This window comes from Lutjanus erythropterus, chromosome 11 (genome assembly GCF_056507025.1).
Source record: "Lutjanus erythropterus isolate fLutEry1 chromosome 11, fLutEry1.hap2, whole genome shotgun sequence".
NCBI lineage: Eukaryota > Metazoa > Chordata > Actinopteri > Lutjaniformes > Lutjanidae > Lutjanus > Lutjanus erythropterus.
Genome location: NC_139327.1, coordinates 1,423,259 through 1,448,609, shown reverse-complemented (window position 1 = coordinate 1,448,609; position 25,351 = coordinate 1,423,259). Strand labels below are relative to the sequence as shown.

Here is a 25,351-nt window from a genome sequence, read left to right as displayed (position 1 = left end):
TGAGTTGACCTGATTGGTTGAAGTTAGCTTGTGTTAGATGTTACAGTTGGCTTATCCCTACCAAAAGTTTGCTTGAAAGTGCAAACAGTGCAAACAGTTTCCCAGGATTCCCAGATGGTACTGTATAACAAACCATCTGGAGTGTCAAGTTACAAAAAATTGCAACGTTTTTGCAACTTTCACTTGGTCCTAAATGCCTAAAAACATCACAACATGCATGTCTATTCTTTAAATCTTGCATTTTAGGCAGCAACACCCGCCCCCCCCCAAAAGAAAAAAAAAAAAAAGCCAGTGAATTCCTTAATGGACAGTTCACTACAACTCATAAGTTACATTTGTTCTTGCCCCTCTCTTTTGGCAATCAATCCCATGCCAGTTCCCAACATACAATCTTTCCATTATTGCTGCTCTCCATTGGTTAAAGTTCTGTCTTGTGAAAAAAATGAAAAGAGGTTTGAACCATTCAATACCTCTCCTTTTCTCTAGACACTATATAAGCACAGTAAACCTCCGGCTTTACAACAATAAAGGCAGTACTAATGGAGGCTGCTGTGCTGCAGCGCGGTGTGTGTACACACCCGCAGTGTAGCTGAGTGCAAAATACACTGCATTGAAATTCTCCTGTTGCAGTGGAGTACACAACTGGGTGCTTTCATAGTTAAGTTAGGAAGTGCCCCCCTCAAACACACGCACACACACACAACACCATATATTGCATACCTCTATCTTGTTTTGTGCCTTAGATTGTGCTTCCAAGGCTTTTGTTTCCACAGAAGGATCAATCTATGAATCAGAGATTTTCTAGATTTTTTCCCCTTGTTTTACCCTCCACCCTTGTAGAAGACACATTTATTTTCCAATGCAGGGAGCTGAAAAACTGAAAGGAAGGACGTCTTTTTTCTAAACCACAGTGTTATCTATCAAGGCATGTCTGCAACACACATATTCATTTTTCACATGGAGTCCAGTGGAGGTCAGAACACATTGTTTTGAATTTGTAACAAACTCTATATTTTTATTTCTTATCATATTATAAAAGATTTATCATACTTTCAGTTCAGTATCCACAGCTGCATAGTGTCTCTCTCAAACACACACACACAGAACACTTAATTAAAATTCACTGTAATTATTCACCTAGAGTCACCTAGAGTCATTCAAAACTGATGGCTTGTTTGATTATTTTGTCCTTGTTATAGGTAGACTATAACATCATCTCAGAATTCTAAGATTAGTGACAGTGACAGAAAAATGGTAATAACATGTTGAACCCCACACTCACATGTATTTAACAGCTAAATAACCAACACAGCAGGGCTTTCTGTAAAAATGGATCTGTGATGGGTTATGCAGAATCTTAATGGTTATGAAAACATGTTTCATTAACACCTAGGGCTGGGTGATATAGGTTATTAATAACGTCTTAACACTTTTAGGTTATTCTGATATATCCAATACATAGCTGAATATACACATTTTCTCAAAGAAAATAATAAAATAAAAAATAATATATATATATATATAAATATCACAAAAACAAGCACTCTCCCCACCCTCCTGTGCCTCCTCTTCATTTACTTAAAACAGACAGCGCTGAAAACAAGTATAGAATAAGTGTGTTTAATAAGAAAGATGAGAAACGCTGCTGCAGATCATTTATGAGAAACATGTCTGACAGCAGAGAACAGAGACACGAGTCTGACTCACAGAGACGTCATGTCACTGTGAGAGCAGATAACACTTCACTGTTTCTCCACACTAATCAAAACCACAGCACTCTTCATATGAAACAGAGCAGCACATCATCTTACTGCAGAAATACTGATATTTTAAACAGTTTTAAAGTTTGTTCACATATTCTCATTTAGGATACAGGATTATGGAGCTATATTTGGGCCAAAAGTTTTGTACTTGAAAAAATTAAATTTGAAACTGAAAATTCAAGTTTTGATGTTGAATTTTGAAAAATACATCAGTGTATTAAAAATATAAATAAGTGCACAAAAAATTTTTTCAGGTTAAATATAATTATGATTCACTCTGGTAATTTATTTGAATATTTTTTTTATTTTCATTATTCACTTTCATATATTTTGATATTTGAGATTCTATTTTTCTCATTTGCATGTTTTATCTTTTCAGATTCAAATCTTATTTTTTACATTTTCATTTTTTTTTTCACTTTCAGATCTTTCTTTTTCAGTTTCAGAGCTTTTCTTTTCAGTTTCAGACTTTGGCCCAGATTTCGCGTGGGGGGCGTGGTATCAACTGAGAGGGGTGTTGAATCATGACAGACAGCTTAACAAAAAGGCTAGGGAACTTTTTTTTTTTTTTTTAACAAAATTTTAACAAATCTATGAATGAAACAAATTTTTAGGCCACTTGCATTTTTCACCAGCATGTGGCTGGTCCTAATTTTGATCCTCAAAAAACACTCTCATGTGACAAATATTAAACACACTGACACACAGACCAATTGAGCAGGATCTTACTTTCTATCTCACCCTGGGTTTATTTTTTAGTCCACAAATCACTGCTTGAGTTTCACAGAAAAACAGTGTTGCAGAATCTCCCAAACAATGGAAGTGAATAGTGACCAGTTTTCAAATGTAAAAAACAACTGGAAAAAACATAAAATGCCTCCATACTACTTAATCCAAGTCACCTAAAGTCCTGACATGCTGTTTGCACACCATTACACAGTGTTTCCCCTAGCTTTTTTGCTTTGGCCGGGGGGGGCGGGCAGGGGGGGTTGGTGGTGGTGGTGCTTGTGCCTGGGCTGGAATGAGCGTGGACCCTCTCGCCAAAGGACCCCATTACTGCGGGCTCTCTCTCCTGTTAAAAGTCATTGTAGCTCATCAATTATTCTGATCACTTAATTTCTCTCTCTCCTTACAATCAATTTAAAGAGTAATCCAGCCAGATCAAATGAAAATGCATTACCGTATTTTCCACACTATAAGGCGCATCGGATTATAAGGCGCACCTTCAATGAATGGCCTGTTTTAAAACTATTTTCATATATAGGGCGCACCGCATTATAAGGCGCATAGAATAGAAACTACTGTAGTGGCTGGGGTTGCGTTATGCATCCACTAGATGGAGCCGCGCTAAAGGGAATGTCAACAAAACATACAGATAAGTCAGTCAGTCAAACTTTATTAATAGAATACAAACCAATGTTCCGACAACTCCGTTCACTCCCAAAACAAGTTAGTGCATTCACAATACGGTTTTTTTTTTTTGTTGAAAACATTGTATTTCCAACTCCATTTGTCACAGTTCAAAGCTACATGAACAGCTGTTTTATTTTTTTCCCCGAGGTAATGTCAGTGGCGTAGTATTATCTTTTACCAACAGCAAGGTACAACAGGTAGTGCAACTTTTTATCACGTAGTTAGTGCATTCACAAACGTGGAGTGTAACTTTTCCCTGATTCAGTAAACACGTAAAAGAAACAGTCTGATACCGCTACGGTAAATCAAACGTTAGTGCAATCACAATATAGTAACTCTCGAAATAGTGCAAAGCAATAACAATATAACAATAACTCAATAACTCAACGTTGTTCAAAAGTTAATGTCCATATTCACACTATCTCCCAGTCTTGTTCAGTTGTAAACACGTGAACGAAACACGTAAAGCTCACTTTTTCAGTTCACTCATCCACGAATCCCTCGAATTCTTCCTCTTCAGTGTCCGAGTTGAACAGTTGGGCGAGTACGGCATCCAACGTGCCTGGTTCCGTCTCGTCAAAGCCGTCATTATCTGAGTCAGTGTCGCTGCTGTTGTCTGGCAGTTCAGTGACAATTCCTGCCTTAGTGAAAGCTCGGACCACAGTTGAGACTGATATATCAGCCCAGGCATCCACAATCCATTGGCAGATTGTGGCGTATGTCGCCCGGCGCTGTCTCCCCGTCTTGGTGAACGCAGTCATCCACTGCTCCCACGCAGCTTTGAACGCCCTGTTGACACCAATATCTAGCGGCTGGAGTTCTTTAGTCAATCCACCCGGAATGACGGCAAGCACCGAATTAGTGTGCTTTACTTGTTTTTTTGACACCATTGGTGATATGGGCACGCATGGAGTCATAGATCAATAGGGACGAAGCTGTGTGAAAAAAGCCACCCGGTCTCTTGACGTAAATTTCTCTCAGCCACTCACTCATCTTTTCTTCATCCATCCATCCATTCGGATTAGCTTTGATGACGACGCCGGCTGGAAAGTTTTCTTTTAGGTCTTCCTCTTGAAAATAACCATGGGTGGAAGTTTCTGGCCATTAGCCTGGTATGCGAGAACTACAGTGAAGGATGACTTCTCATTCCCTGTGGTGCGTATATTCACCGTACTGGTCCCCGTTTTCTCCAGTGTGGTTCACAGGAATATCAAAGGTGAGGGGAACCTCGTCCATGTTGATGATGTGCTCTAGCCGGATCTTCTTTTCAGTGATCTTGTTTTTGCAGTATGCGCGGAAAGAGGTCAGCTTTTCTTGGTAATCTTTTGGCAGTTGCTGCGAGACAGTAGTTCGTGTGCGGATGGAGAGATTACGTCTTTTCATAAAACGAAAGCACCAAGAAGGACCGCCTCTAAATTCATTGATGTTCATGTCGCTAGCTAGTGTTGTTGCCTTCATTCGAATAGTGACCGTAGAGACGCTTCTACTTGCTGCTCTCTGTTCAACAACCCACTGTTCGAGTTTGTCCTCCAACTGTGGCCATCTCGCTTTGTTCCCTCGGAAACTCTGTTTAGTCTTCTTTACTTGGCGCAGGTCACCTTGTTGCTTCCTCCACTTCCGTACCATTGATTCATTAATGTTGAATTCTCTCGCTGCTGCTCTATTCCCATGTTCTTCTGCGTGATTGATAGCCTTGAGTTTGAACTCTGCGTCTTAAGCGTGTCTCTTGAAAGGTGCCATTTTGGGGTCTTTATACACACACAAGTGGTGTGGGACTGGAATTCCCCCTTACAGTTTTTACCGCTGTTACTTCAGCGACGCCCCCTGACTACGGTAGCCATAATTAACTAATATTGATCCATATATAAGGCGCATTGGATTATAAGGCGCACTGTCGGTTTTTGAGAAAATTAAAGGCTTTTAGGTGCGCCTTATAGTGCAGAAAATACGGTAAAAGGAATAAAATGACAGTTTTCTTAATGAATTGATATACTGATCTACTTGATCCATAGTGAAAACATAGATAAGGAGATATCCTGTGCCATTTGAAATAAATATAAACTACAGACTGAAACTGTTAACAAGACTTTAAAAGTGTCATAATTAACTGGAAGTACTAGTCGCCATCCACAGTGTGATTTTGTTAAAGTGAGATTATCAGTTGGAAACGGTGTTAACCAAGTTCACTCTTGTACAGCCATGTGGAGTATCTACAGTCTGACAGCCATGCTGGATCAAAGCCACACTGACGGTGGTGACCCGTCTGCAGCTTTTTACTGCGTGCTTCGGTGGGAGGGCTGGAACAGGTGTGTTTGGGTCAAGCACTGTGGTCGGGGCTGGGAGAGATGCTCTCATTTTGGCTAACACTGGCTGCAGAGCTACCTGTGCTTCTCGCCTCGCCACATACAGTTCGTTTAAAAAACGCCGATATCTTTGCGAACAGTTTGGGGAACCTCCATTTATAATTTTTGTCTGTTTGTTGTTGTTTTTTACCGTAACGGTCGGAAACTCTCTCTCCTCCACTCTCTGAGTGTGGGTGGGTGTGTCTGTACCAGTGTATGGGTGTGTGCTGTGAGAGAGGAGCGAGGGGGGAGACCCACCCGTCACAGAGGAGAGGAGAAATGCATTGTAATGAATATAATGAAACGATAGCAACGCATTCGACTCTGAAATTGCACAAAATGGAGTTAGCTTTTTTATTTGATAAAAAGAGCACATGTTATAGGCCCTTTTAAATATAAATTAAATAATTAAATTAAAAAAAAATTAAACTTGAATTTCTGTGTGGGCGTCCCGTTGGCAGGGCGGGGGTGTGTGTTGGGAGGGCGGGGTGCCCTGCCAAATACACTATAGGGGAAACACTGATTACACCACACACACAACCAGTTCAGACAGTGTGCATGTGCACGTGAATGTGGCTCCTAAGCTGAAGATCTACAGTGAAGATTCAGGGTAAAAACGTGCTAGAAATAACATTTTTTGGACAACTTGGCATGATAGGGCTTTAGGAGACTTGGATTACACCAGACGAGCAGTATGGAAGCATTTTACGTTATTATTCTGTTGTTTTTTTGTCTGTTATCTCAGGTCAGGTTTTACCCGGGATTTACACAAGGCGCGCCTGCGCCGTGGAACGGCTGCGCCGCGGTTTTGCTCCATCATGCACACTACTTCAATTTACACCAGCAGCATTTCAGGAGCCTTTCAGCAGCTGAGTGTTTTGCCCGTCTGATTATGTTATTTGCTCTGATTTTGTTGATCAAGTCCTCTTTCCTTGCTCTTTGTGCTTCTACCATGGATAAGCAGGCTACGTAGTTAAATTGTTTATTTTCTGTCTGTCTTTATGATCGCGAGTCTGCACGGGGTCTTTTATTTTGAAAATTAACCGGATTCTCCCCTGTTTTCCGTGCCTGACTTCCTGCCCGTTCGGACTGCTCTGTGTCAATTGACGCGCCATCCGTTGAAAATAGACTTGCTGCCTATTCTCCGCGGAGCGGAGCGCCGAGCCGCTTCTGGGACGCTGCTGAGACACACCGCGGCGCTTCTGGTGTAAATTACAGCATTGACTAGAATGGGTTCTATTTCCCTGCCTGCCGCGGCGCAGCCGTTCCGCAGCACAGCCGCGCCTGGTATAAATGCGGGGTTAGTCACTTTGAATCAAGTGGGCCCATGAAGACCTTGAGTTGACAGTCAAATCTATGTGAAAAAAATAATGAATATTGTTCTGATGTCAGAATTTCAAATTGTATCATATAAAAAAAAGCAATGCATACTTCTACACAACCTCCTCGCCACTCTGACTTAGAGATGCTGAGCTGAACAGACTGAAAGAAACAAATTAATTACAGCAGTTTACACTGTGACTGTCTCATCTTCATACAAACAAACTCGTATGCCATCAGAATCATTTAAAAGTTCTTCGTAGAAAAAACTGACACATAGTGGCTTTGAGAAACTCATTTTTCCAGTCAACATGTTTGTATGAATTGTATAAAGTATTCACATGAAGGCTGCAGTGTGTACAGGGAGCAGAGCTTTGTTGTCCTCTACTGTGCTGTAGCTTATGGCACTGCAGACTCTCTATAGAGTGCTATGAAAGAAAGGTGGACTCTGGTAACCACAATGAGACTAAATCACTCTCAGCACTATTTTGCTAAATTGGTGAAGCTGTTTAAGGAACACATTACCATCTCCCCGGTAGACCTCTCACAGACCCCTGTGGGATAAAGCTTCTAAATGCCCCCTGCCTTTGTTTCAGTTTTCTTGGCAGTGAAGGGAATTAAGCAACCCTCATAAGCTTAATTGTGTTACAGTAAATTCATGAGCCAATAAGAGAAGCGATTCCCCCATCGACGTCTGGCAAATTGAAAGTAAACATTGTGTTAGGTGTTGAGTGGTGCTCTTGAGCTGTGTGTGAGGCTGAATTAAGATTAGTGAAGTGAATTGCTCTACAGTTTTTTCGACCTATTTACACAAGTACTAGTAGTTTTGTTATGTTTATCAGTTGCTATGATTTTGTCCAAATTTTCAGTATTTCCCATTTTCTCCTCCTCCTGAACTCTTCAAATCCAAAGGCCATATAACTTTAAATCAACATTTCCAACTTGACAGTTAATGAAATCAGAGTTCTACTGTTCTATCATAGACCTTCAATAGAATCAACTTAGAGCAACAATAAATTATATTTTTTCATTCCTGTCATACAGCTATAAACTGAACACAGCTGGTAACCTTATTTCATTTTTTCTTCAAGTGGCTCTCCTGTTTAGCAAACTACCATACTGCCATCCTTTATCTCTAAATTGCACACATCTAAGCTGTCAGCATGTCAACATGTCTCCATGTCAACAAGTGGAAGAAAATTTCCACACTGTGGTAATCACAGTTTGGCACCTTGAAATCAATGCCTAATGGATGAGATCTCCAGGCAAATAGGGGAAAAGCGGGGTGAAACTTTCAGCAAAGAAATATGTTTATTTTGATTTGACTGATACAGTTGTCTTCCACCAAGAAGCTGGGAGATGTAATGATGAGTTTCTTTTGTTCTGTTCGTCCTCCCATTAGTGCCTGCCCTGCTGTGCAGACATACCGTTGTGAGCACAAGACGAGGTTAGGTTATGACATTACAGTGCTCCCCATAGAGCTTTACAAACCCTGTTTGAGTGAAGGAGACACAGACGTGCATATATAGATTGCCCCCCACAGGAATCCCAATTGGCACTGTTTGCTACCTCCATGCTTATCGTGATCCCCTGCATCTGTTTGTGTGCCAAACTCGTATTTAAAAACTTCTCTGACTTCACCGTCAGATGTATGCAGCACAGCAGTGTGTGAGGATCAAAGCCCATCACAATTAGTCTGATTGAGTCTGCATATTGTATTCAAACTATGATCAAATAATAAAAAAAGGGTTTTTTTGGCTCATGGCCAAAATGCCATAAATTAATCAACTATCACCTTCATACATCAGCAAATGCCATAATTGTATGACTGTCAGTTTTTCGGAGAATAAAGACCTTTGAGGACCCACTTGCACAAATGTTGAGTTTTGGTTCTGAAAGCCATAAAGCGGAAAGTCAACACTGCCTTCAGCTTTTGCAGCCACTGAACCTAAGACAAAAAGACATTAATTTATTCAAGGTGTGTCCAAATCCACCTTTGCTGCCTTGTTCCAGGGGTGGGAGGGATATTTTGTCCTGCCCTGCCCTTTGCGCCACCAGCCACCCAATGCCCTCATTAATTCACAGGCGAGTTTAGGCCAAACATGCAATAAACCAATCAGAAAGTCAGCTCTCATTACCTTTAAGAGGCAGGAGCACCAGCAGCACAAGCGGAGGCAGCATGATAGCGGATTTACCAGGAGGAAACAAAGAGAAAAGAATTTCAAAGCGAGGAGACAGATCTCCTGGTTTGAGAAATGAAAGCGTGAGAGCACACAAAATATGGAGACAGCAGGACGTCTCCAAAACAGCTTCATGTGTAAATAATTTATTTTACATTAACGCCTGCAAAAACCAATACAATAAATGAACCGCAAATGTCATGCAGATATATAAATGGTTATATTTTAACCTGAAGCACCTTTAAATTGTGTTGTACTTTATAACTTAGAATTATTATCATCATCATTATTATGCAGCTCTGCTGGCTGAGGAGCGGGGAGAGAGATGGTGTAGTGGAGAGGGGAGGTGAACTGATCCAGTCCAGCTGTGAAGGTTCCCGGTTCCACTGGCCCACCTGAGCCAGATGGAGGTGCAGATATGTGGCTGTCTGTGCTCCTCCTTCTTCTCCTCTCCCACCTAATCCTCATCTCCTCCTCCCATCATCCCTCCTCTGTCCCACTGCGAAACAATCAGAGAGAGTTTCTGAAGTTTGAAGTGTGCAAAATTATGCACGGATCTATCCAACCAGCTCTGACAGAAGCACACATAACTTTTTCTCTCAGGTTGGGTCAGACTTGTGTGGTCAATTATAGTATCTTGTATATTTTGTATGGATCATAATTGTTTAATCATTGTTTTTCTGGATCATAACAAACTCACAGACATAAACACTACAGCTGAATCACCTGTCATGCTGACTCATCTGATAAAGACTGACAGCTGTGATCCCGTTTGCAGGTCTGTTTAGATTTATTATGCTTTATCATTGTAGTTTTTTTGGCCTAGTAGTGAGTTGATCTTTAAAGACACATTCTCGCATGACTGTTTAACATTAATGAAAAGAGTTCTGTGATTGTGGAGACCTGTGTGCGCCTCAGCCAAGCGTGAGACACACGCGAACTTCAATATTTACACTTTATTGCTGATAAAAAAATATGTTCAAATAACACTTAACTAATCCACACTCCCATGTGAGGAAGAGAATGACCATAAATGAAGGTGTTTTGTGATTGTGAAGACGTGTGTGTGTTTCGGCCAAGCCTGCTGGGTGCTATCTTGTCCTGAAAGACCACAGACTTTGCGCTTTGACCAGGTTTTAGCTGGTCACAACGCAAGCAGGTTTTACCCGAATGCACCGAGCACAAGATAGCAAATGCACTGGGGCACGCCTTCGTTTTGCCTTCATGTTTAGACCTCCCACCCACAGTGGCACACACCCGGTGTAAGTGCATTAGCTATCTTACACACATGGCAAAACCACTTGCACTGGTGGCGCAACGGCTTGCGCCAATTGTAAGTTAGGGCCCATGGTGTCATTCTTTAATGTACCCCCAACTGCCCTGTGAATATATGTATATGTGTGTATATATATAAAGTGCTTAATAAATTTATTAGATCACCTGTCATAAAAACAAGATTTTAGAATTAAAAAAAAAACTTGTTTAAAACGTGTTATTTATTTGGCAAATAACAAACTGAAATAACTAAACAGTCCTTTTTCACACATAACAACCAAAAAACTTCATATTTTGTATGGCCTCCTTTGGCCTTGATAACAGCTTGCATTCTTGCTGGCATTGTTTTTATGCACTTTTCTACAATCTCTTTTGTTATTGAGTTAGAAATTGTTTCTAGCTGTTCCCACAGACTTGTTTTAGATGAAACTTTTGTGTGATCAATCTTTGAACCTACTAAACCCCAAATTTGTTCAGTAGGATTCAAATCTGGACTTTGACTTGGACAGTCCATCAGTTCCAGAACTCCAGATTCTTTTTCTTGGTCAAATAGTCTCTGCACAGCTTTGAAGTTTGCTTGGGCTCACTGTCTTGTTGGTACATGAACCCACGACCAATCAGATTCAGTCTAGAGGGGATTCCATCATGCACTGAGATGTTGTGGTAGACATTCTTGTTCATGATACCATCGATTTTCACTATTTTGCCCACGCCGTTTACACAGATGGAACCTCATACCATAATGGAATCTCCACCGTGTTCCACTGTGACATGATGTTCTCTGAATGGTGACAACCTTGATGAAACCTTTTCTCTGTAAATATAAAAACACGACTCCTTCAAATGGTGCTCCTTTCCCATCCTATTGGTAACCTATTGGTAACCTATTGGTGTAGTGTGAACTTTAGTGTGAACAGACTTTTTCGGTCTCTATTAATCTTTTTTGTTATTTAATGCATAATGTTTTGCAAACCAAGAGATAGCTGCATTTTCTTCTTATAAAGAGAATAGAAAGGTTACATGCTTAAAGGGCTGTGCAAAAACTGTCATTAATTTAAGCATGCTGTCCTCAATTCATACACTCTCAAAAAGAATAAAAGTTTTGAGAATATAATTTAGCTTTTTAAAAACACAAATCTAAATTCACCAACAATAAAATAAATAAATAAATAAATAAAACTAGAGACTCGAAGGAGAAGAAGGCCCATGATGGACATTCAGTGAAAATGACAAACAATAGCTTTTGGGAATTTGATTGGTTGAACTTCCGATTTGTCTTTGTCCTCATCTTACACTGTTCAGCTTTAACCGGCTTTATTTTATTTTATTTTTTTTAAGAATTTGCTTAGACACTGGTTTTTGCCATCAGCTACGGCCAGTAAAGAGATCCCAACTTTTTCATAAAAGACTTCTGAAAAAGAATTTTAAAGACTAAAGGAGTCGAGGTGGAGGGGAAATGTATTCAAGTTGTAGCGGGATGAATACCAAGGCCAACTTCTACTGGTAAATGTCAGAAGATGCAGACATAATTGTGCAGGGAAAGCACAAATGGAAATGTAACACATAACACTAATGATGGCTCAATTCTAAGATGGGCCACTGGGTCAACATGCTCAACTGCAAGGACCTTTTAGTGGTGCAGCCAAATGGAATGCAGCCAATAATAATGTTATCGGTTACACCTATGTTTGACAATTTAAAAGGTCTGTTGCAAAAGACTGCTGGTTGGAACTCTCAAGCTTTCTGCACTATTGTCCAACAGCAGCTAAAAAAGATGAAATATCCTACCTCATCAGACTTCATTATCTTACATTGTTTTTAATTAGAGATTTGGCATATAGCCAAGAGCAGTGTTGGGAAAGTTCACTTTCTACATGAACTAGTTCAAAGTTCAGTTCACAAATTTTAAAATTAACTAGTTCAGTTCATAGTTCATAATTAAAAATTTTGAACTAAGTTCACAGTTCCAAAAATGGACTAGTTCATAGTTCTTTTTTTTCAATATGTTGCTGCGAGCTATTATGTTTCAAAATTATTGCCACAGCCCATAAAGAACCACAGACAACAATTATTGTATCAGTTTTAACACTGAAACTATGCATCAAATGCCATCTTCTTATCAGGTTTGCTGTTGATGTAACTGATGTGCAGAGTTGCTTTTTGAAACCCGGCGGGCAAAGTTTGCACAAAAATGTAGGATTTTTCCCAGTGGAATCTTCACCGAGCGTCTCATAAAACTGTTTAAATGATCATACGAAGAGTCTGAGGTAGTGCTGCTGCTGCTACATGTTGCTGTTGTTGTCTCCATGCTGCTTTGTGTTTTGATGACACATGCGGCGGTGCGACACTGTGGTGGCTGGTGTTGCCAGATTGGGTGTTTTTTTCGTTACATATTAAGGCCTGTTTACGGTGTGTTTTAGCCAGGATTTCGCCTGGAAGGCTCTATGGAAATCTGGCAACCTATCGAAGGAGATTAAATTGAATGAGCATGTCGTTCACAGACATCAGAATGAACGCGTTCACAGTAACGTTCATCAGGCAGAAATACTGTACGTTCAGTTCACGTTCGCCCAAAATATGAACGAGTTCATGAACTATTGTTCATTGAACGCGTTCAGGCACAACACTGGCCAAGAGACCATTCTTCGTGTATTTGCTAACATGCATAAAACACTGTATCATTCCCTACAGGATTTCATGGTCTGTTTTGGTGATTGTTATGTCCTAAAAGGCATGATTTCACAACAGCTATTCTAAATAAGTGTGATGCATGTTGTGATGTTTTGTGATGATGGCAAAGGAAAGTTGTGATTTTTTGTCTAATTAATTAAAGGCAACATGTTCCACAGAGAATAAAACTGCAATCTATTCTGAATGTTCTAAGTAACCGCACCAAAAATATGCTTTATTTGTAAATGAAGAAGTGCACCTGTGGGGTTTTCGTTTTGGAGCTCAAATTCAGTCAAAAAAGAAAGCACAAAATTATAAAATAAGTGAGTTAAGTTCAATGACTGACTGTCTTCCTGCCTGCCAGACTCCGTTAACATATTGTCCATTTTAACTGTTAGAAATATAAACATGCCCTCTAAAAGATTATTAATGATTTCTTATCACTTACAAACAGACATCAACTCATTCAGTGAACATTCTGCATTCATTTGAACTCTAATAAACGTGAAACAGACAAACAAAAACAGTTCTTTGGGCATTTCAAAGAACATGCTGGTGTGTTGTTGTTGGAGAAGCCAGTATCTCAATTAAGCATGTTTCCTTAATCTCTGATGAGATGGTCATGGTCATTTTATGATTTAGTCCAGTAAATATATTACATATTTCTCCTTTAATGAGAAAAAAAATACAAATTATATGTCTTATTTCAGTTTGTCCTCAGCTGGATTTGTAAGTACACAGCTTGAGTTGACTTTGCACTGTAGTCTCCACTGTGGACATAAAGCTTGCAATGTGCAAGTAGCCTGTGATCATCTTGTAAGCAACTTGCACAGTTCTTCAGTGTGAATCTCTGTACACACATTTTTATCTTTGTTTATTGTGTGTCTGTTTTTTGGGAGAGGATTTACACTGAAAATACAAGTGTACAGCAGTGGACATAGTACAAAAACTGTACAAAAGCTATACAAAAAGTGCAGTTCCAGTTAATGGATAGTGAAAAGGTGTGTGTGGGTGTGTGTTTGGTAGGAGACAAAGCAAGAATGGAAAAAAATATTTAAGAGCTTACAGTATGCTTAAGAAGTGTTGGATTATTTACATCAGTCATACCCAAAGACTGGGTTGGGACCCACAGGTGGATCACAGGACATTTTTTGGGTCACCAAATAAATAAAAGACTGTGGAAGAAATTCTGCAAATTTAGGATTTGAAATGTTTTACTGATGATAGGAAAAAAATATCAGAGCCTGTTAATTCCAACAAAATACACTTATTTGTCTCATGTATGAAATAACCCATTGTTATTGAGAAGAAATAAATACAACTGTTAACTCAACTGTTAAAACAACTGCCTAAATCCATTTTTTTCCTCATTCATAAAGTATTTAAAATATGTATGATTTCAATAACATGCGTCAAGATAAAATAAGGCAATGTAGAATCAGCAGTACAAATGGTCAGGAACATTCATTTATGTGCAAATTAACCCTTCCCAAGGTTTATTGGTAGGGCCTTCCCCCTTTGGGAAACACTGATTTACTCAGTGTTATCATGTGTGTATTATTCAAATGATATCAATATTTCATTTTTTGAATATCACAGTTATCATCAATACAGGTATATCATGACACCCTTATGTTGTACTATTTTACGTGCAGCTTTAGGAAGACTATTTTACATTATTTGAAATATTGTATAATGGCAGAGTTGCCAGGATGTTTGTTTTTTGTCAATTTCATAAAGTTTGACTTTACATTGTGTTTTTTCTAATTAGATTTGAATTTACTATTTGCTTGCTCATTTGCAGTTTGTGTCATTTGGTATTTATTGTACAAGTTGGACTAATGACTTAACACTTTTTGTCCTGCCAGGGAGCTCTGCTGTATTCACCCAGCAACCCACAGACTTAGTGGTGGTGGCAGGCCAGCCGGTCACCCTGCCTTGCTCTATCCCTGGCTACCATGGCATGGTGCTCTGGCTGCGTGATGGCATGGCCCTGGGTGTTAACAGGGATCTGTCAGGTAATGTGTCATTTACTTAGCCGTCTGATCTCACCACCAAGAATCATACAATTACATCATCATTTGAGAAAAGTACAGTAGCCAACAAGGGCAAACGCATGGCATATACAAAAACAAGTTACATATACAGAAATGCTCTGCATATAAAATAACAAATGCAAAAGGAAGAGGCTGCATATTCAGTCATACAGCAGAAGTGCTCCAGGCCTCTAGGGGCAGTACTGAGCTTTCACCCAAGAGACAGACAATATACATATCAATGTATGGTATGGTGCAGAAGAGGAAGTGAGTGAGAAGAAGAATGTTCTGGTTGGAGGAAAGGTGGAGTTGGGAGAGGCCAAATAAAAAAAGTACATATTGTTTTTTTGTCTTTTTCTTTCTTTCTTTCTTTCTTTCTTTCTTTTTTTGCTCTTTCATAATACTATAAAAGATTAAGGCCAAAGAAAGAAAGAAAGAAAGGAAAAGACAAAAAAGAGTACGTACCTGTTTATGTGGCCTCTCCCGACTCCTCCAACTCTCCATACCATACGTTGATACATCCATCATCTGTCTCTCGGGTGGAAGCTCAGCACTGTCCCTAGAGGCCTGGAGTACTTCCGTTGTTGGACTGGATATGCAGTGTTTTCCTTTTGCATTTGCTTTCCTATATGCAGTGCGCTGCTGTATTTGCAGCACGTTTTTGTATAAGCAGCGCCTTTCTGTATATGCCGTGCTTATGCCTTTGTCAGCCACTGTAGAAAAGAGACCAAAGATAATTAACATTCAGTCACTTCTTGTCAACTCTATTTTTCTACTTTCTACTTCTACTTTTTCTCTCCTGTTACCTGCTGACATGCCTGAAAGTCTGGCTATTGGCCAATACAGTGCCTATCGGATACCAGTTTTCTGTTTGACACTATAAATGTAAACTCTCTGATGTACGACCCACTGTGTGGAAATGGTAGGAGTGTGTTAAGGCAACATTAGGCTGTAACTAAGGGTAAATAAAAGCTTTGACCACCGTCTTTATAGGTAATAATACTCAACAAGTTAATTGCTGAGATCTGGGAACATGGAGAGATGACTAAAAAGAAGAAAAGAACACAAGCAGCCAGATGATCAACCTCCAAAACTAGTGTTTCCCAAACCTTTTTTCTGGGCACCCAACTTTTAAAAAATGACAAACTATTGTGACCCAAATCAAAATACTTTATAGATAGTCAATCAATCTACCAAATATTTTCTTGATTAATCAGTTATTGACTGATTGTAATTTAGTCTATAAAATACCAGAAAATGGTGAAAAATTAATCCTGTTGCAATCTTGACATCAGTCCATGTGCTCCACCTGTTTTCACATGTTTGGACCTATAATTTAGGTAGTAATCCATCTGGCAATAATTTTTCCACTAATTGATTAGTCCATATATTTGTGTCAGTTGTGTGTACAGTGTGGGAGAGAGACGAGCAGTAGACACACACACAGGCATGAGGGATGCTCCTTATTGCAGTAAAAGGTACAAGGCAATTGCTTTTTATCCAGCAGGAACACAGAAAAAGCTCAAAAAAGGTATGTGTGCTTCTGACACAGTTGGTTGGATATACCCTGTGTAATTTTGCGCACTTCAAACTTCAGAAACACTTTCAAATTCTGTTTCCTACACCCACAGTGGTGTTAGCGGGACGGGGGAGTGAGATGAGAGGAGGAGAGGAGAATGATATATTGCATGCTCTTGCACTTTCACTCTGCCAGCACCCCTGCACCCCTGGCACAAGACAGTAAAAGTGGATTTGGACACACCTTGAATAAATTAAATTCATTGCACCTGGCACTTTGCACTTGCACTTTAGATCAGCGTAAGATAGGGCCCCCTGTGTTCAAAAATGAAGAGGGCGAGAAAATCACAAACAAGACTCAGGCGGTGAGCAAATATTACAAGAGAGCGATGACCTACACAAGTAGCACAACCAACATGATGCATCATGTCACCTGGCAGCATAGTGGGAAGCTCAAGTCAACACCACGTGAGCAAAGAAACTATTAAAAGGACAATCCACACTGAGAGCAGATTTTCAAACTAGGAAAACATGTGAGATTTAGTTTATTTGCAGAGATTTAATTTATTTGTATCATTCATTTAGTTATATTGATGTGGGATTTGTTTTAAAAATCCAATTTTAATTTATTTTTGTATTTAAGATAATATATCATTTCAGTTGCACTTTTAAGAAGAGGACATATGGGTTGTTTTTTTGTTTACCTCAGAGATAAAAAATAATTTAACACCCTACCTCAGACATATTGGGTTTTTGTCTGATAAATAATTACATGAATATTTTTCAGTCATATTTTGTCTGCAAGCTCATTCTGTTAAAAAAAATCGTGAAAAAAAAACCTATCATGAAGCCAGTATCAGAAATCGTATTGAACCGTAAGTTGAATGTATCGTTACATCCCTAACAGCAAGTGAACATTTTGTCCTCAAAGTTGATGTGTTACAAGCAGGAAAAATTGACAAGTGTAAGGATTTGAGTGAGTTTGACAAGGGCCAAATTGTAACTGTAATCTGGTTTGGATAACACTGACCCTGAGCTGTGGAACCAGGGCTGTTGAACTGTGATTTCAGACCTTTTGTATTAATAATTCTTGTGTTTAGATTTACAGACCAATAGGCTAATTCAGTGTGCTGGGTCTGACCTTATTTGGGCATAGGTTGATCATGACCTTCTCTGTGAATGTTTAAAGACTATCTTGGAGGACTGAAACTCCAGAACTGAAGGGAACATCAATACCAACTGTGTACTGGTTATTTTGTCATTCTCCTTGATCAAGTATTGTTACACCAGTTTCAGTGTAAGACATTTTGGATTCCTGTGTACTTCCTTCTTCTGATGTATTGACAAAGGATAAAATCCACGACACATAGCACCAGGATGCACTATGGGAAGAAAGCAAGCTGGCGGAGGCAGTGTGATGCTTTGGGCAATATTCTGCTGGCAAACCTTGGGTCCTGCCATCCATGTGGATGTTACTTTGACACGTACCACCTACCAAGGCATTGTTGCAGACCATGTACACCCTTTCATTGAAACGGTATTCCCTGATGGCTGTGGCCTCTTTCAGCAGGATAATGCACTGTGCCACAAAGCAAAAATGGATCAGGAATGGTTTGAGGAGCACAACAATGAGTTTGAGGTGTTGACATGGCCTCCAAATTCCCCAGATCTCAATCCAATTGAGCATCTGTGGGATGTGCTGGACAAACAAGTCCGATCCATGGAGGCCCTACCACGCAACTAACAGGACTTACAGTATCTGCTGCTAACATCTTGGTACCAGATACCATAGCACACCTTCAGGGGTCTAGTAGAGTCCATGCCTCGATGGGTCAGGGCTGTTTTGGCAGCAAAAGGGGGACCAACACAATATTAGGCAGGTGGTCATAAGATAAGATAAGATAAGATATTCCTTTATTAGTCCCACAGTGGGGAAATTTTCAGTGTTACAGCAGCAAAGTGGATAGCAAACATGGTAAAATCAAAAGCAAAAAGAGACAATAAATAGCAGCAAGCAATATAAACAGGGAGATATAACTGGGAAAATATATGACATAGGAAATGGTAACAGCAAATATACATTATTTACAAATTTACACCATGGCACAGGGGGATTGTAGATATTGCACACTGAGTTAGGAATTTTGGTACAGATATTGCACAGTGGATGATAATACACCTGGTTGGAGTATTGACATTGCAGATAGGAACACCCAGTTGAAGTACATTATAGTGCAGTCAGTTTGTAAGACTCGGTGTGTGTGTGGTCTACTGTGAGCACTGCTGGTTGTAAAGTCTGACAGCTGCAGGGAGGAAGGACCTGCGATAACGTTCCTTCACACACTTTGGGTGAAGGAGTCTGTTGCTGAAGGAGCTCTCCAGTGCTGTTAAAGTGTCCTGCAGGGGGTGGGAGTCGTTCTCGATCATAGATAGCAGTTTAGCTATCATCCTCCTCTCACCCACCACCTCCACTGAGTCTAGGGGGCATCCCAGTACAGAGCTGGCCTTCTTGATCAGTTTGTTGAGTCTCTTCCTGTCAGCCATCGAGATGCTGCTCCCCCAGCAGACCACCCCATAGAAAATGGCTGATGCCACTACTGTGTCATAAAAGGTCTTTAGGAGTGCCCCCTGCACTCCAAAAGACCTCAGTCTCCTGAGCAGATAAAGTCTGCTCTGGCCTTTCTTGTAAAGTGCGGTTGTGTTGTGGGTCCAGTCCAGTTTATTGTTCAGATGAACACCCAGGTACTTATAAGATGTCACCACCTCGATGTCCGTTCCCTGTATGTTCATCGGTGTCGGGGGGCAGTGTGTTCGTCTGCGGAGGTCCACCACCAGCTCTTTGGTTTTCCCTGCGTTGATCTGGAGGCGGTTCTGCTGGCACCAGTCCACAAAATTCTGTGTCAGTTCTCTGTACTCTCTGTCATCCCCATCTGTGATGAGGCCGACAACTGCAGAGTCATCAGAGAACTTCTGCAGGTGGCAAGTGGATGTGTTGTATGAAAAGTCTGCAGTATAGAGGGTGAAGAGGAACGGAGCCAGGACCGTTCCCTGCGGGGCCCCGATGCTGCAGATGACCATTTCGGACACACAGTCCCGGGTCCTCACATACTGTCGACGGTTGGTGAGATAATCCACAATCCAGTATATGAGGTGGTGGTCTAGCCCAGTGTGCTCCAGCTTGTCCCTCAAAAGTGCAGGCTGTATGGTATTGAAAGCACTGGAGAAATCAAAAAACATGATTCTCACAGTACTCCCAGGTTTCTCCAAGTGAGAGAGAGCTCAATGTTGGAGGAATATGACAGCGCCATCCACCCCGATGCCAGGCTGGTAGGCAAACTGAAGTGGATCCAACGATGGGCTCACCAGGGGGCGGAGATGAACAAGGACCAGCCGCTCCAGGGTCTTCATCAGGTGGGACGTAAGTGGCACTGGCCTGTAGCTGCTGAGGTCTTTGGGATGCAGAGTCTTGGGCACAGGTACCACGCAGGATGTTTTCCACAGCTGTGGCACTCTCCCCAGCTTCAGGCTCAGATTGAACATGTGCTCAACAAGCCCACACAGCTGATCTGCGCAGGATTTGAGGAGCCATCAGGATGCCATCAGGACCTGCAGCCTTCCTTGCCTTGATCCTCCGGAGCTGGTTTCTCACCTGGGTTGTTGTGAGTGACAGGTTGGAGCAGGGGGGCTGTGTGATGGAGGGTGTGGGTGGGGGGGTTGGGCTTATGAGATGAGCAGAGGGGGGTGGCTGTGAGTTGAGTGTTGTAGAGAGGGAGGAGGAGGTGATGGGGGTGGTGGGGGCTAGTGTGCACTGGGTGCGGAGGAGGGGGGCTGCAGCATGGAGGACTGAGTCGAGGGACTGACAGATGACTGATCAAATCTATTGAAGAATATGTTGAGGTCATTTGCCCACTTCTGATCCCCCACAGCTTGGGAGTCAGGTTCCTTGTGGCCAGAGATGGTGTTCAGGCCTCTCCAGACTCCACTGATGTTCTTTTGCTGCAGTTGTTCCTCCATCTGTAGGTGTTTTTCCCCTCTCTGATCTTCCTTCTCAGCTTCTTCTGCACAACCTTCAGCTCCCCCTTGTTTCCTGACTTAAAGGCCCTCTTCTTCTCCTTAAGGAGAACCTTTATATCAGGATTTATCCACGGTTTATTGTTGGAAAAACACAGTCCTGGTGGGTACAGTGTTTTCCACACAGAAGTTAATGTAGTCAGTTATGCAGTCTGTGAGACTATCGATGTCCTCTCCATGAGAGTCACATAGTTCCTCCCATACAGTTGTGTCAAAACAGTCCTTCAGAGCCTCGTCTGCCTCAACAGACCATCTCTTCACTGTGCGGGATACAGCTGGTTGCCTCTGCACAAGAGGTTTGTACACAGGCAGAAGTTGGACCAGGTTGTGGTCAGATCTTCCCAGAGGAGGGAGGGGTGCCTCCTTGGTGTTGGCATAACACAAATCCAGAATCTTATTGTCTCTGGTGCAGCATGTAACATACTGGGTGAATGTGGGCAGAGTGGAGGATGGAGAGGCATGATTAAAGTCCCCAGAAATAAGAAGCAGGGCCTGTGGGTGCTCTGTCTGCAGCCTGCTTGTGACAGTGTGGAGGATATCACAGGCTGTCTCAGCGTTAGCAGAGGGGGGAATATATGCAGCTATCGCGATAACATGCGAGAATTCCCACGGCAGGTAATATGGCCTCATGCTAACGGCTAACAGTTCAATGTCCCTACAGCAGAGTTGTTCTTTAATAGTGATGTGCCCAGAGTTACACCATCTATCATTCACAAACACTGCCAGCCCTCCTCCTTTCTCCCTCGTCCTGTCCGCCCGCAGCAGTTTGAAGCCGTCCAGCTCCGCGGCCATGTCGGGAATCGGCGTAGTCAGCCATGTTTCCGTAAACATCATGATGCTGCACTTCCGGTATTCCCTCTGGTGCCAGGTCAGCGCAGATAACTCGTCCATCCTATTTGGAAGAGATCTCACGTTCCCCATGATGATGGACGGGAGGACGGGTCTGTATCTCCTCTTCCTGGTGCGGCGATCAGCTCCGGCACGGCTCCCCCGCCTCCTCCTCTTCAACTCACAGGGGACATCGGGTCTCTCATGGGGCAGCACTGTGTTGCCACGGAGCGCCAGCAGCTGATCCCTACTGTAAACAATGGGGCCAGGGCTGAGTACGGGGTCCCCAGATCCGGTCGAGAACAGTGAAAAAAGCAAGAAAAAGACGAGAACGAACACAGCGACTTTGGTCTCCATTGTGCACCGATCAAACAGGAGCACAACCCCGTAAGAATAAATGTAAAAAAGTAGTAAGAAACGAAAACTAGTTGGGAAAAGGCTCAACGGTGAGCAGGAGCTGCTGCAACAGGCTGCCACTAGTGCGGCGCCATTTTTCAAGAACATAATGGAGTCATAATGGCTGATCAGTGTACACTGTCTCGTCAATTAAAAACAACAACAACAACAACAACAACAAAAAATAAGCTTTTTTTTGCTTAGCTTCACTGATAAGTGGTTTTCTTAAGGCTACACAGCTGTTTAGTCCTGATCCCTTGAGTTCTCTTTGCAGTGTGCATATGGAAATTTTCACTATTAAACTTAACCGTACGTGATGTTGATTTTTTTTACAATTTGATTTCACCAAAAATTTAAGTGATCTCTGATCACAATCATTCAAGATTTTTTTCTGACCACATTTCTTCCTTGAAGATGATGGTTCTCCACTATCCTTCCAGGTTTTAATAATGTGTTGGACAGTTCTTAACACAGGTTTAATAGTTTCATCAATCTCCCTAGTTGTTTTCTTTGCTTGATGCAGGACAATAATTTGATCCTACTGAAACAGAGTAACATTTTTTCCTCGACCACAGGATATGTCTTCTGACATGGTTGTTTAAGAAATGAGAAGCTGCTCAATGCATCAGTTAGAGTTCAATAACTTGTTACCAGCTCAAACATATTAATCACTGCAGTAATAATCCAATGGAAGCCTCTTAACTATTTACTCAGATAAATCCAGGTGCTGACTGTTTTTTTTTTTTTCAGGCACTGTATTATACAAGATACAAGACTGGTTCAGATTGCACATGAATGTGCTGTGTGAGGTGGGTCTCTGGCTGTGAGGCCTCCAGGACGTGAACAGAACAGAATATAATTGCTTGCAAGGAATATGGACATGAGCAATGCTCAAAAATGGAGGGTGTGAGTTTGTGTTCATTTCAGCCTCTGACTTAACTGCACATGTAGATACTGAGACAACTCTGTCCCTCTACTCAGTGCAAACCTCACACAACAATTTGTGCTTTGAGGTACAGGGATAGTTCATCCAAAAATGAAAATTCAGTCATCATTTACTCACCCAACCAGTTTTTTAGTCAAAACACTGCTGGAGTTTCACAGAAAAACAATGTTTCAGAATGTCCTAAACAATTTGTATGTGGTGACTAGCAAAATGTAAAAAACAAAACATAAAGTGCTTCCATACTGCTCATCTGGTGTAATCTAAGTCTCCTAAAGCCCTGATATGTCACGCAGTCAAAAAGGATAACAACTTTCTACTGGTTTTTGCACTGTTTGCGACCCTATGTGCAGTCATGGCCCTAGTCTTTACAGTAGGGATTAGCTGTTAGTGCTTCATAACATGGTGGTGCTACTCAAAGAGAGACCTGATGTTCCCTGCAAGCTGAGGTGGAGAGAATGAAGCCATTCTGGAACTGAGCACCATGCTAGGACACCATACAGACTTGCCCTTTCCCTTGCTCAGTTCCCCATTCTCCCAGTTTCCCTCCTGTCCATCTGCCTCAGGAATTTTCCACTCTCCCCTGCCTCTGCTCCACTCTACCTGCTAGCCACTCCCACCTCATCAGCCCAATTCCACTCACCTGCAAGCTCAGCTGCAACTCATCCCCAATTAGCCCAGTATACAAGCCTCTCCAGCACACTCACTTTTTGCTAGATTGTCCTTTAGCACGCCATGCAAGACGCTCCAGCACTGTTTCTCGGGCTGTTTCTGACCCTGTCTGTCTCTTACTCATCTGCTTTGTCTTAATCCTGGTAAACCACCACAGCCTTCTGTCCTTGACCATAAAATCTGCCTCGGTGTTCCTGGTTTTCGTCTGCCTGTCCCCGTGGCTGTTTGGTGTTTCCCCCCAGTGACATTACGGTTTGAGTTTTCCTCTGTGTTCCAGTGGAGTGTATCTACTCATGTCTATGCTGGATTCCTGACTCTCTGCCTTGCCTTGACTAACCTTCTGTCTGCTCACTACTGGATTGATTGCTTGGACTCTGTGCTCACCTGGTTTATCCCACAACACACAGCCCTTCAGTAATTATTCGGCTGCAGCCTGAGCTCACGTGACTTCTCTATCAGTTGACTGAAAACACCTTCAAAAGTAGTGTCTATAGCACTTGACATTGTTTTTACCCCTAAGCTGAGGTTGGCATCCATTGGCAACATCTTGACAATGGCCTTAATTTTTTTTTTTTTTTTTGAGAAACGACTGTCACATGTCTCAATGCCAGACTAGAGAAATGGTCAGCTAAGGAAATTTTTGGAAATTTGGCAAGTCTGGAACCAGACTAGTAACTCTGGACACATCGCTATTGAATAATTCTGCTGTAAGGATGTCGAACTGTTAGCCACTAGAATGAGGCCTTACTACCTGCCAAGGGAATTTTTGCAGGTTATCACAATAGCAGCATATATTAACCCCCCGTGCTAATGCTGATGTGGCCTTTGATGTCCACTCCGTCACAAGTAGGCTGCAGACACAGCACCAATATGCCCTCTTTATTTCTGGTGACTTAAGTCATACCTCCACTCTGCCCACATTCACCGAGCACGTCACATGTTATACTAGAGACAATAAAATACATCACCCTCCCTCCACTGGAAAGATCTGACCACAACTTGGTTCACCTCCTGCCTGTGTACAAATCTCTCATACACAGGCAAACAGCTGTCTCCTGTTCAGTGAAAACATGATTGTTGTTGGCACAACTGTGTGAGAGGAATTGTGATTCTCATAGAGAGTACATCAACAGTCTCACACACTGTATTATGGACTACATCAAGTTTTGTGAAAGAAATACCACCACCAAGACAATTTTTCTCCAACACCAAGCTGTGGATTAATCTCCGGAGAGGGTACATCTCAGGCAAGCCTGAGCACAGCTTTGGTGCATTGAAAGTAGCCCTGGAAATGCAAATCAGTGTGGCATGGATTACCTTGGTGTGACCAAGGTGAAAATGGAAAAGCCCCACTATAATACATACTATATTAACATTTGACCCAGTAAATATAACAGTGTATCTATTTGTACCCAGATCCGAATAGGTACATGGCTGCAATTTGGCTATTCACACTCGACCCTCATATTTTAGCTATAATGTCCTGCCCTGGACAGCAGTTTAAAATTACATGTCAGTGCTGCCTATCAGTTACAGTTACTAATTTCTTTTTTGTTTAATGAGCATTTCCATTTTTCATTTGCAATTTGGTTAGGTGTAGGAAACAAAACTACTTGGTTTGGTCCAGGGAAAGATCATGGTTTGTTTCAGGTGTAACCGCAGTGCAAATAGCATCTGCCTAAATATAATCAGTTTGCACTCATATATGATGCAAATATGTATATAAAGAACAATGCACCTTTAAACTAATGTGAAATGAGCAAAAATGTAGGATATTTAATGTTAGTAGATGTGTGCTATTTGATGTTCTAGAGAACTGTTTAAATTATGTGTTATGTTACATTTTAGTTGACTAAATCTCCTGTAGTTTCAAACTAAAATATGATTAAAATCTTATTAAATTTAGTTAAGTGTAACTAGACTA

At 41.4% G+C, this 25,351-nt stretch overlaps 1 protein-coding gene across 1 annotated transcript in view; it reads left to right on the top strand.

Moving 5' to 3' along the window:
- Nucleotides 1–25,351, top strand: part of LOC146318500 (kin of IRRE-like protein 3) — a 462,133-nt gene that overhangs the window by 175,157 nt on the left and 261,625 nt on the right. The window contains exon 2 of the mRNA XM_084730401.1: nt 14,832–14,981. Within this exon, the coding sequence (XP_084586527.1) occupies nt 14,832–14,981 (150 nt within the window). The remainder of the gene's footprint in view (nt 1–14,831; nt 14,982–25,351) is intronic.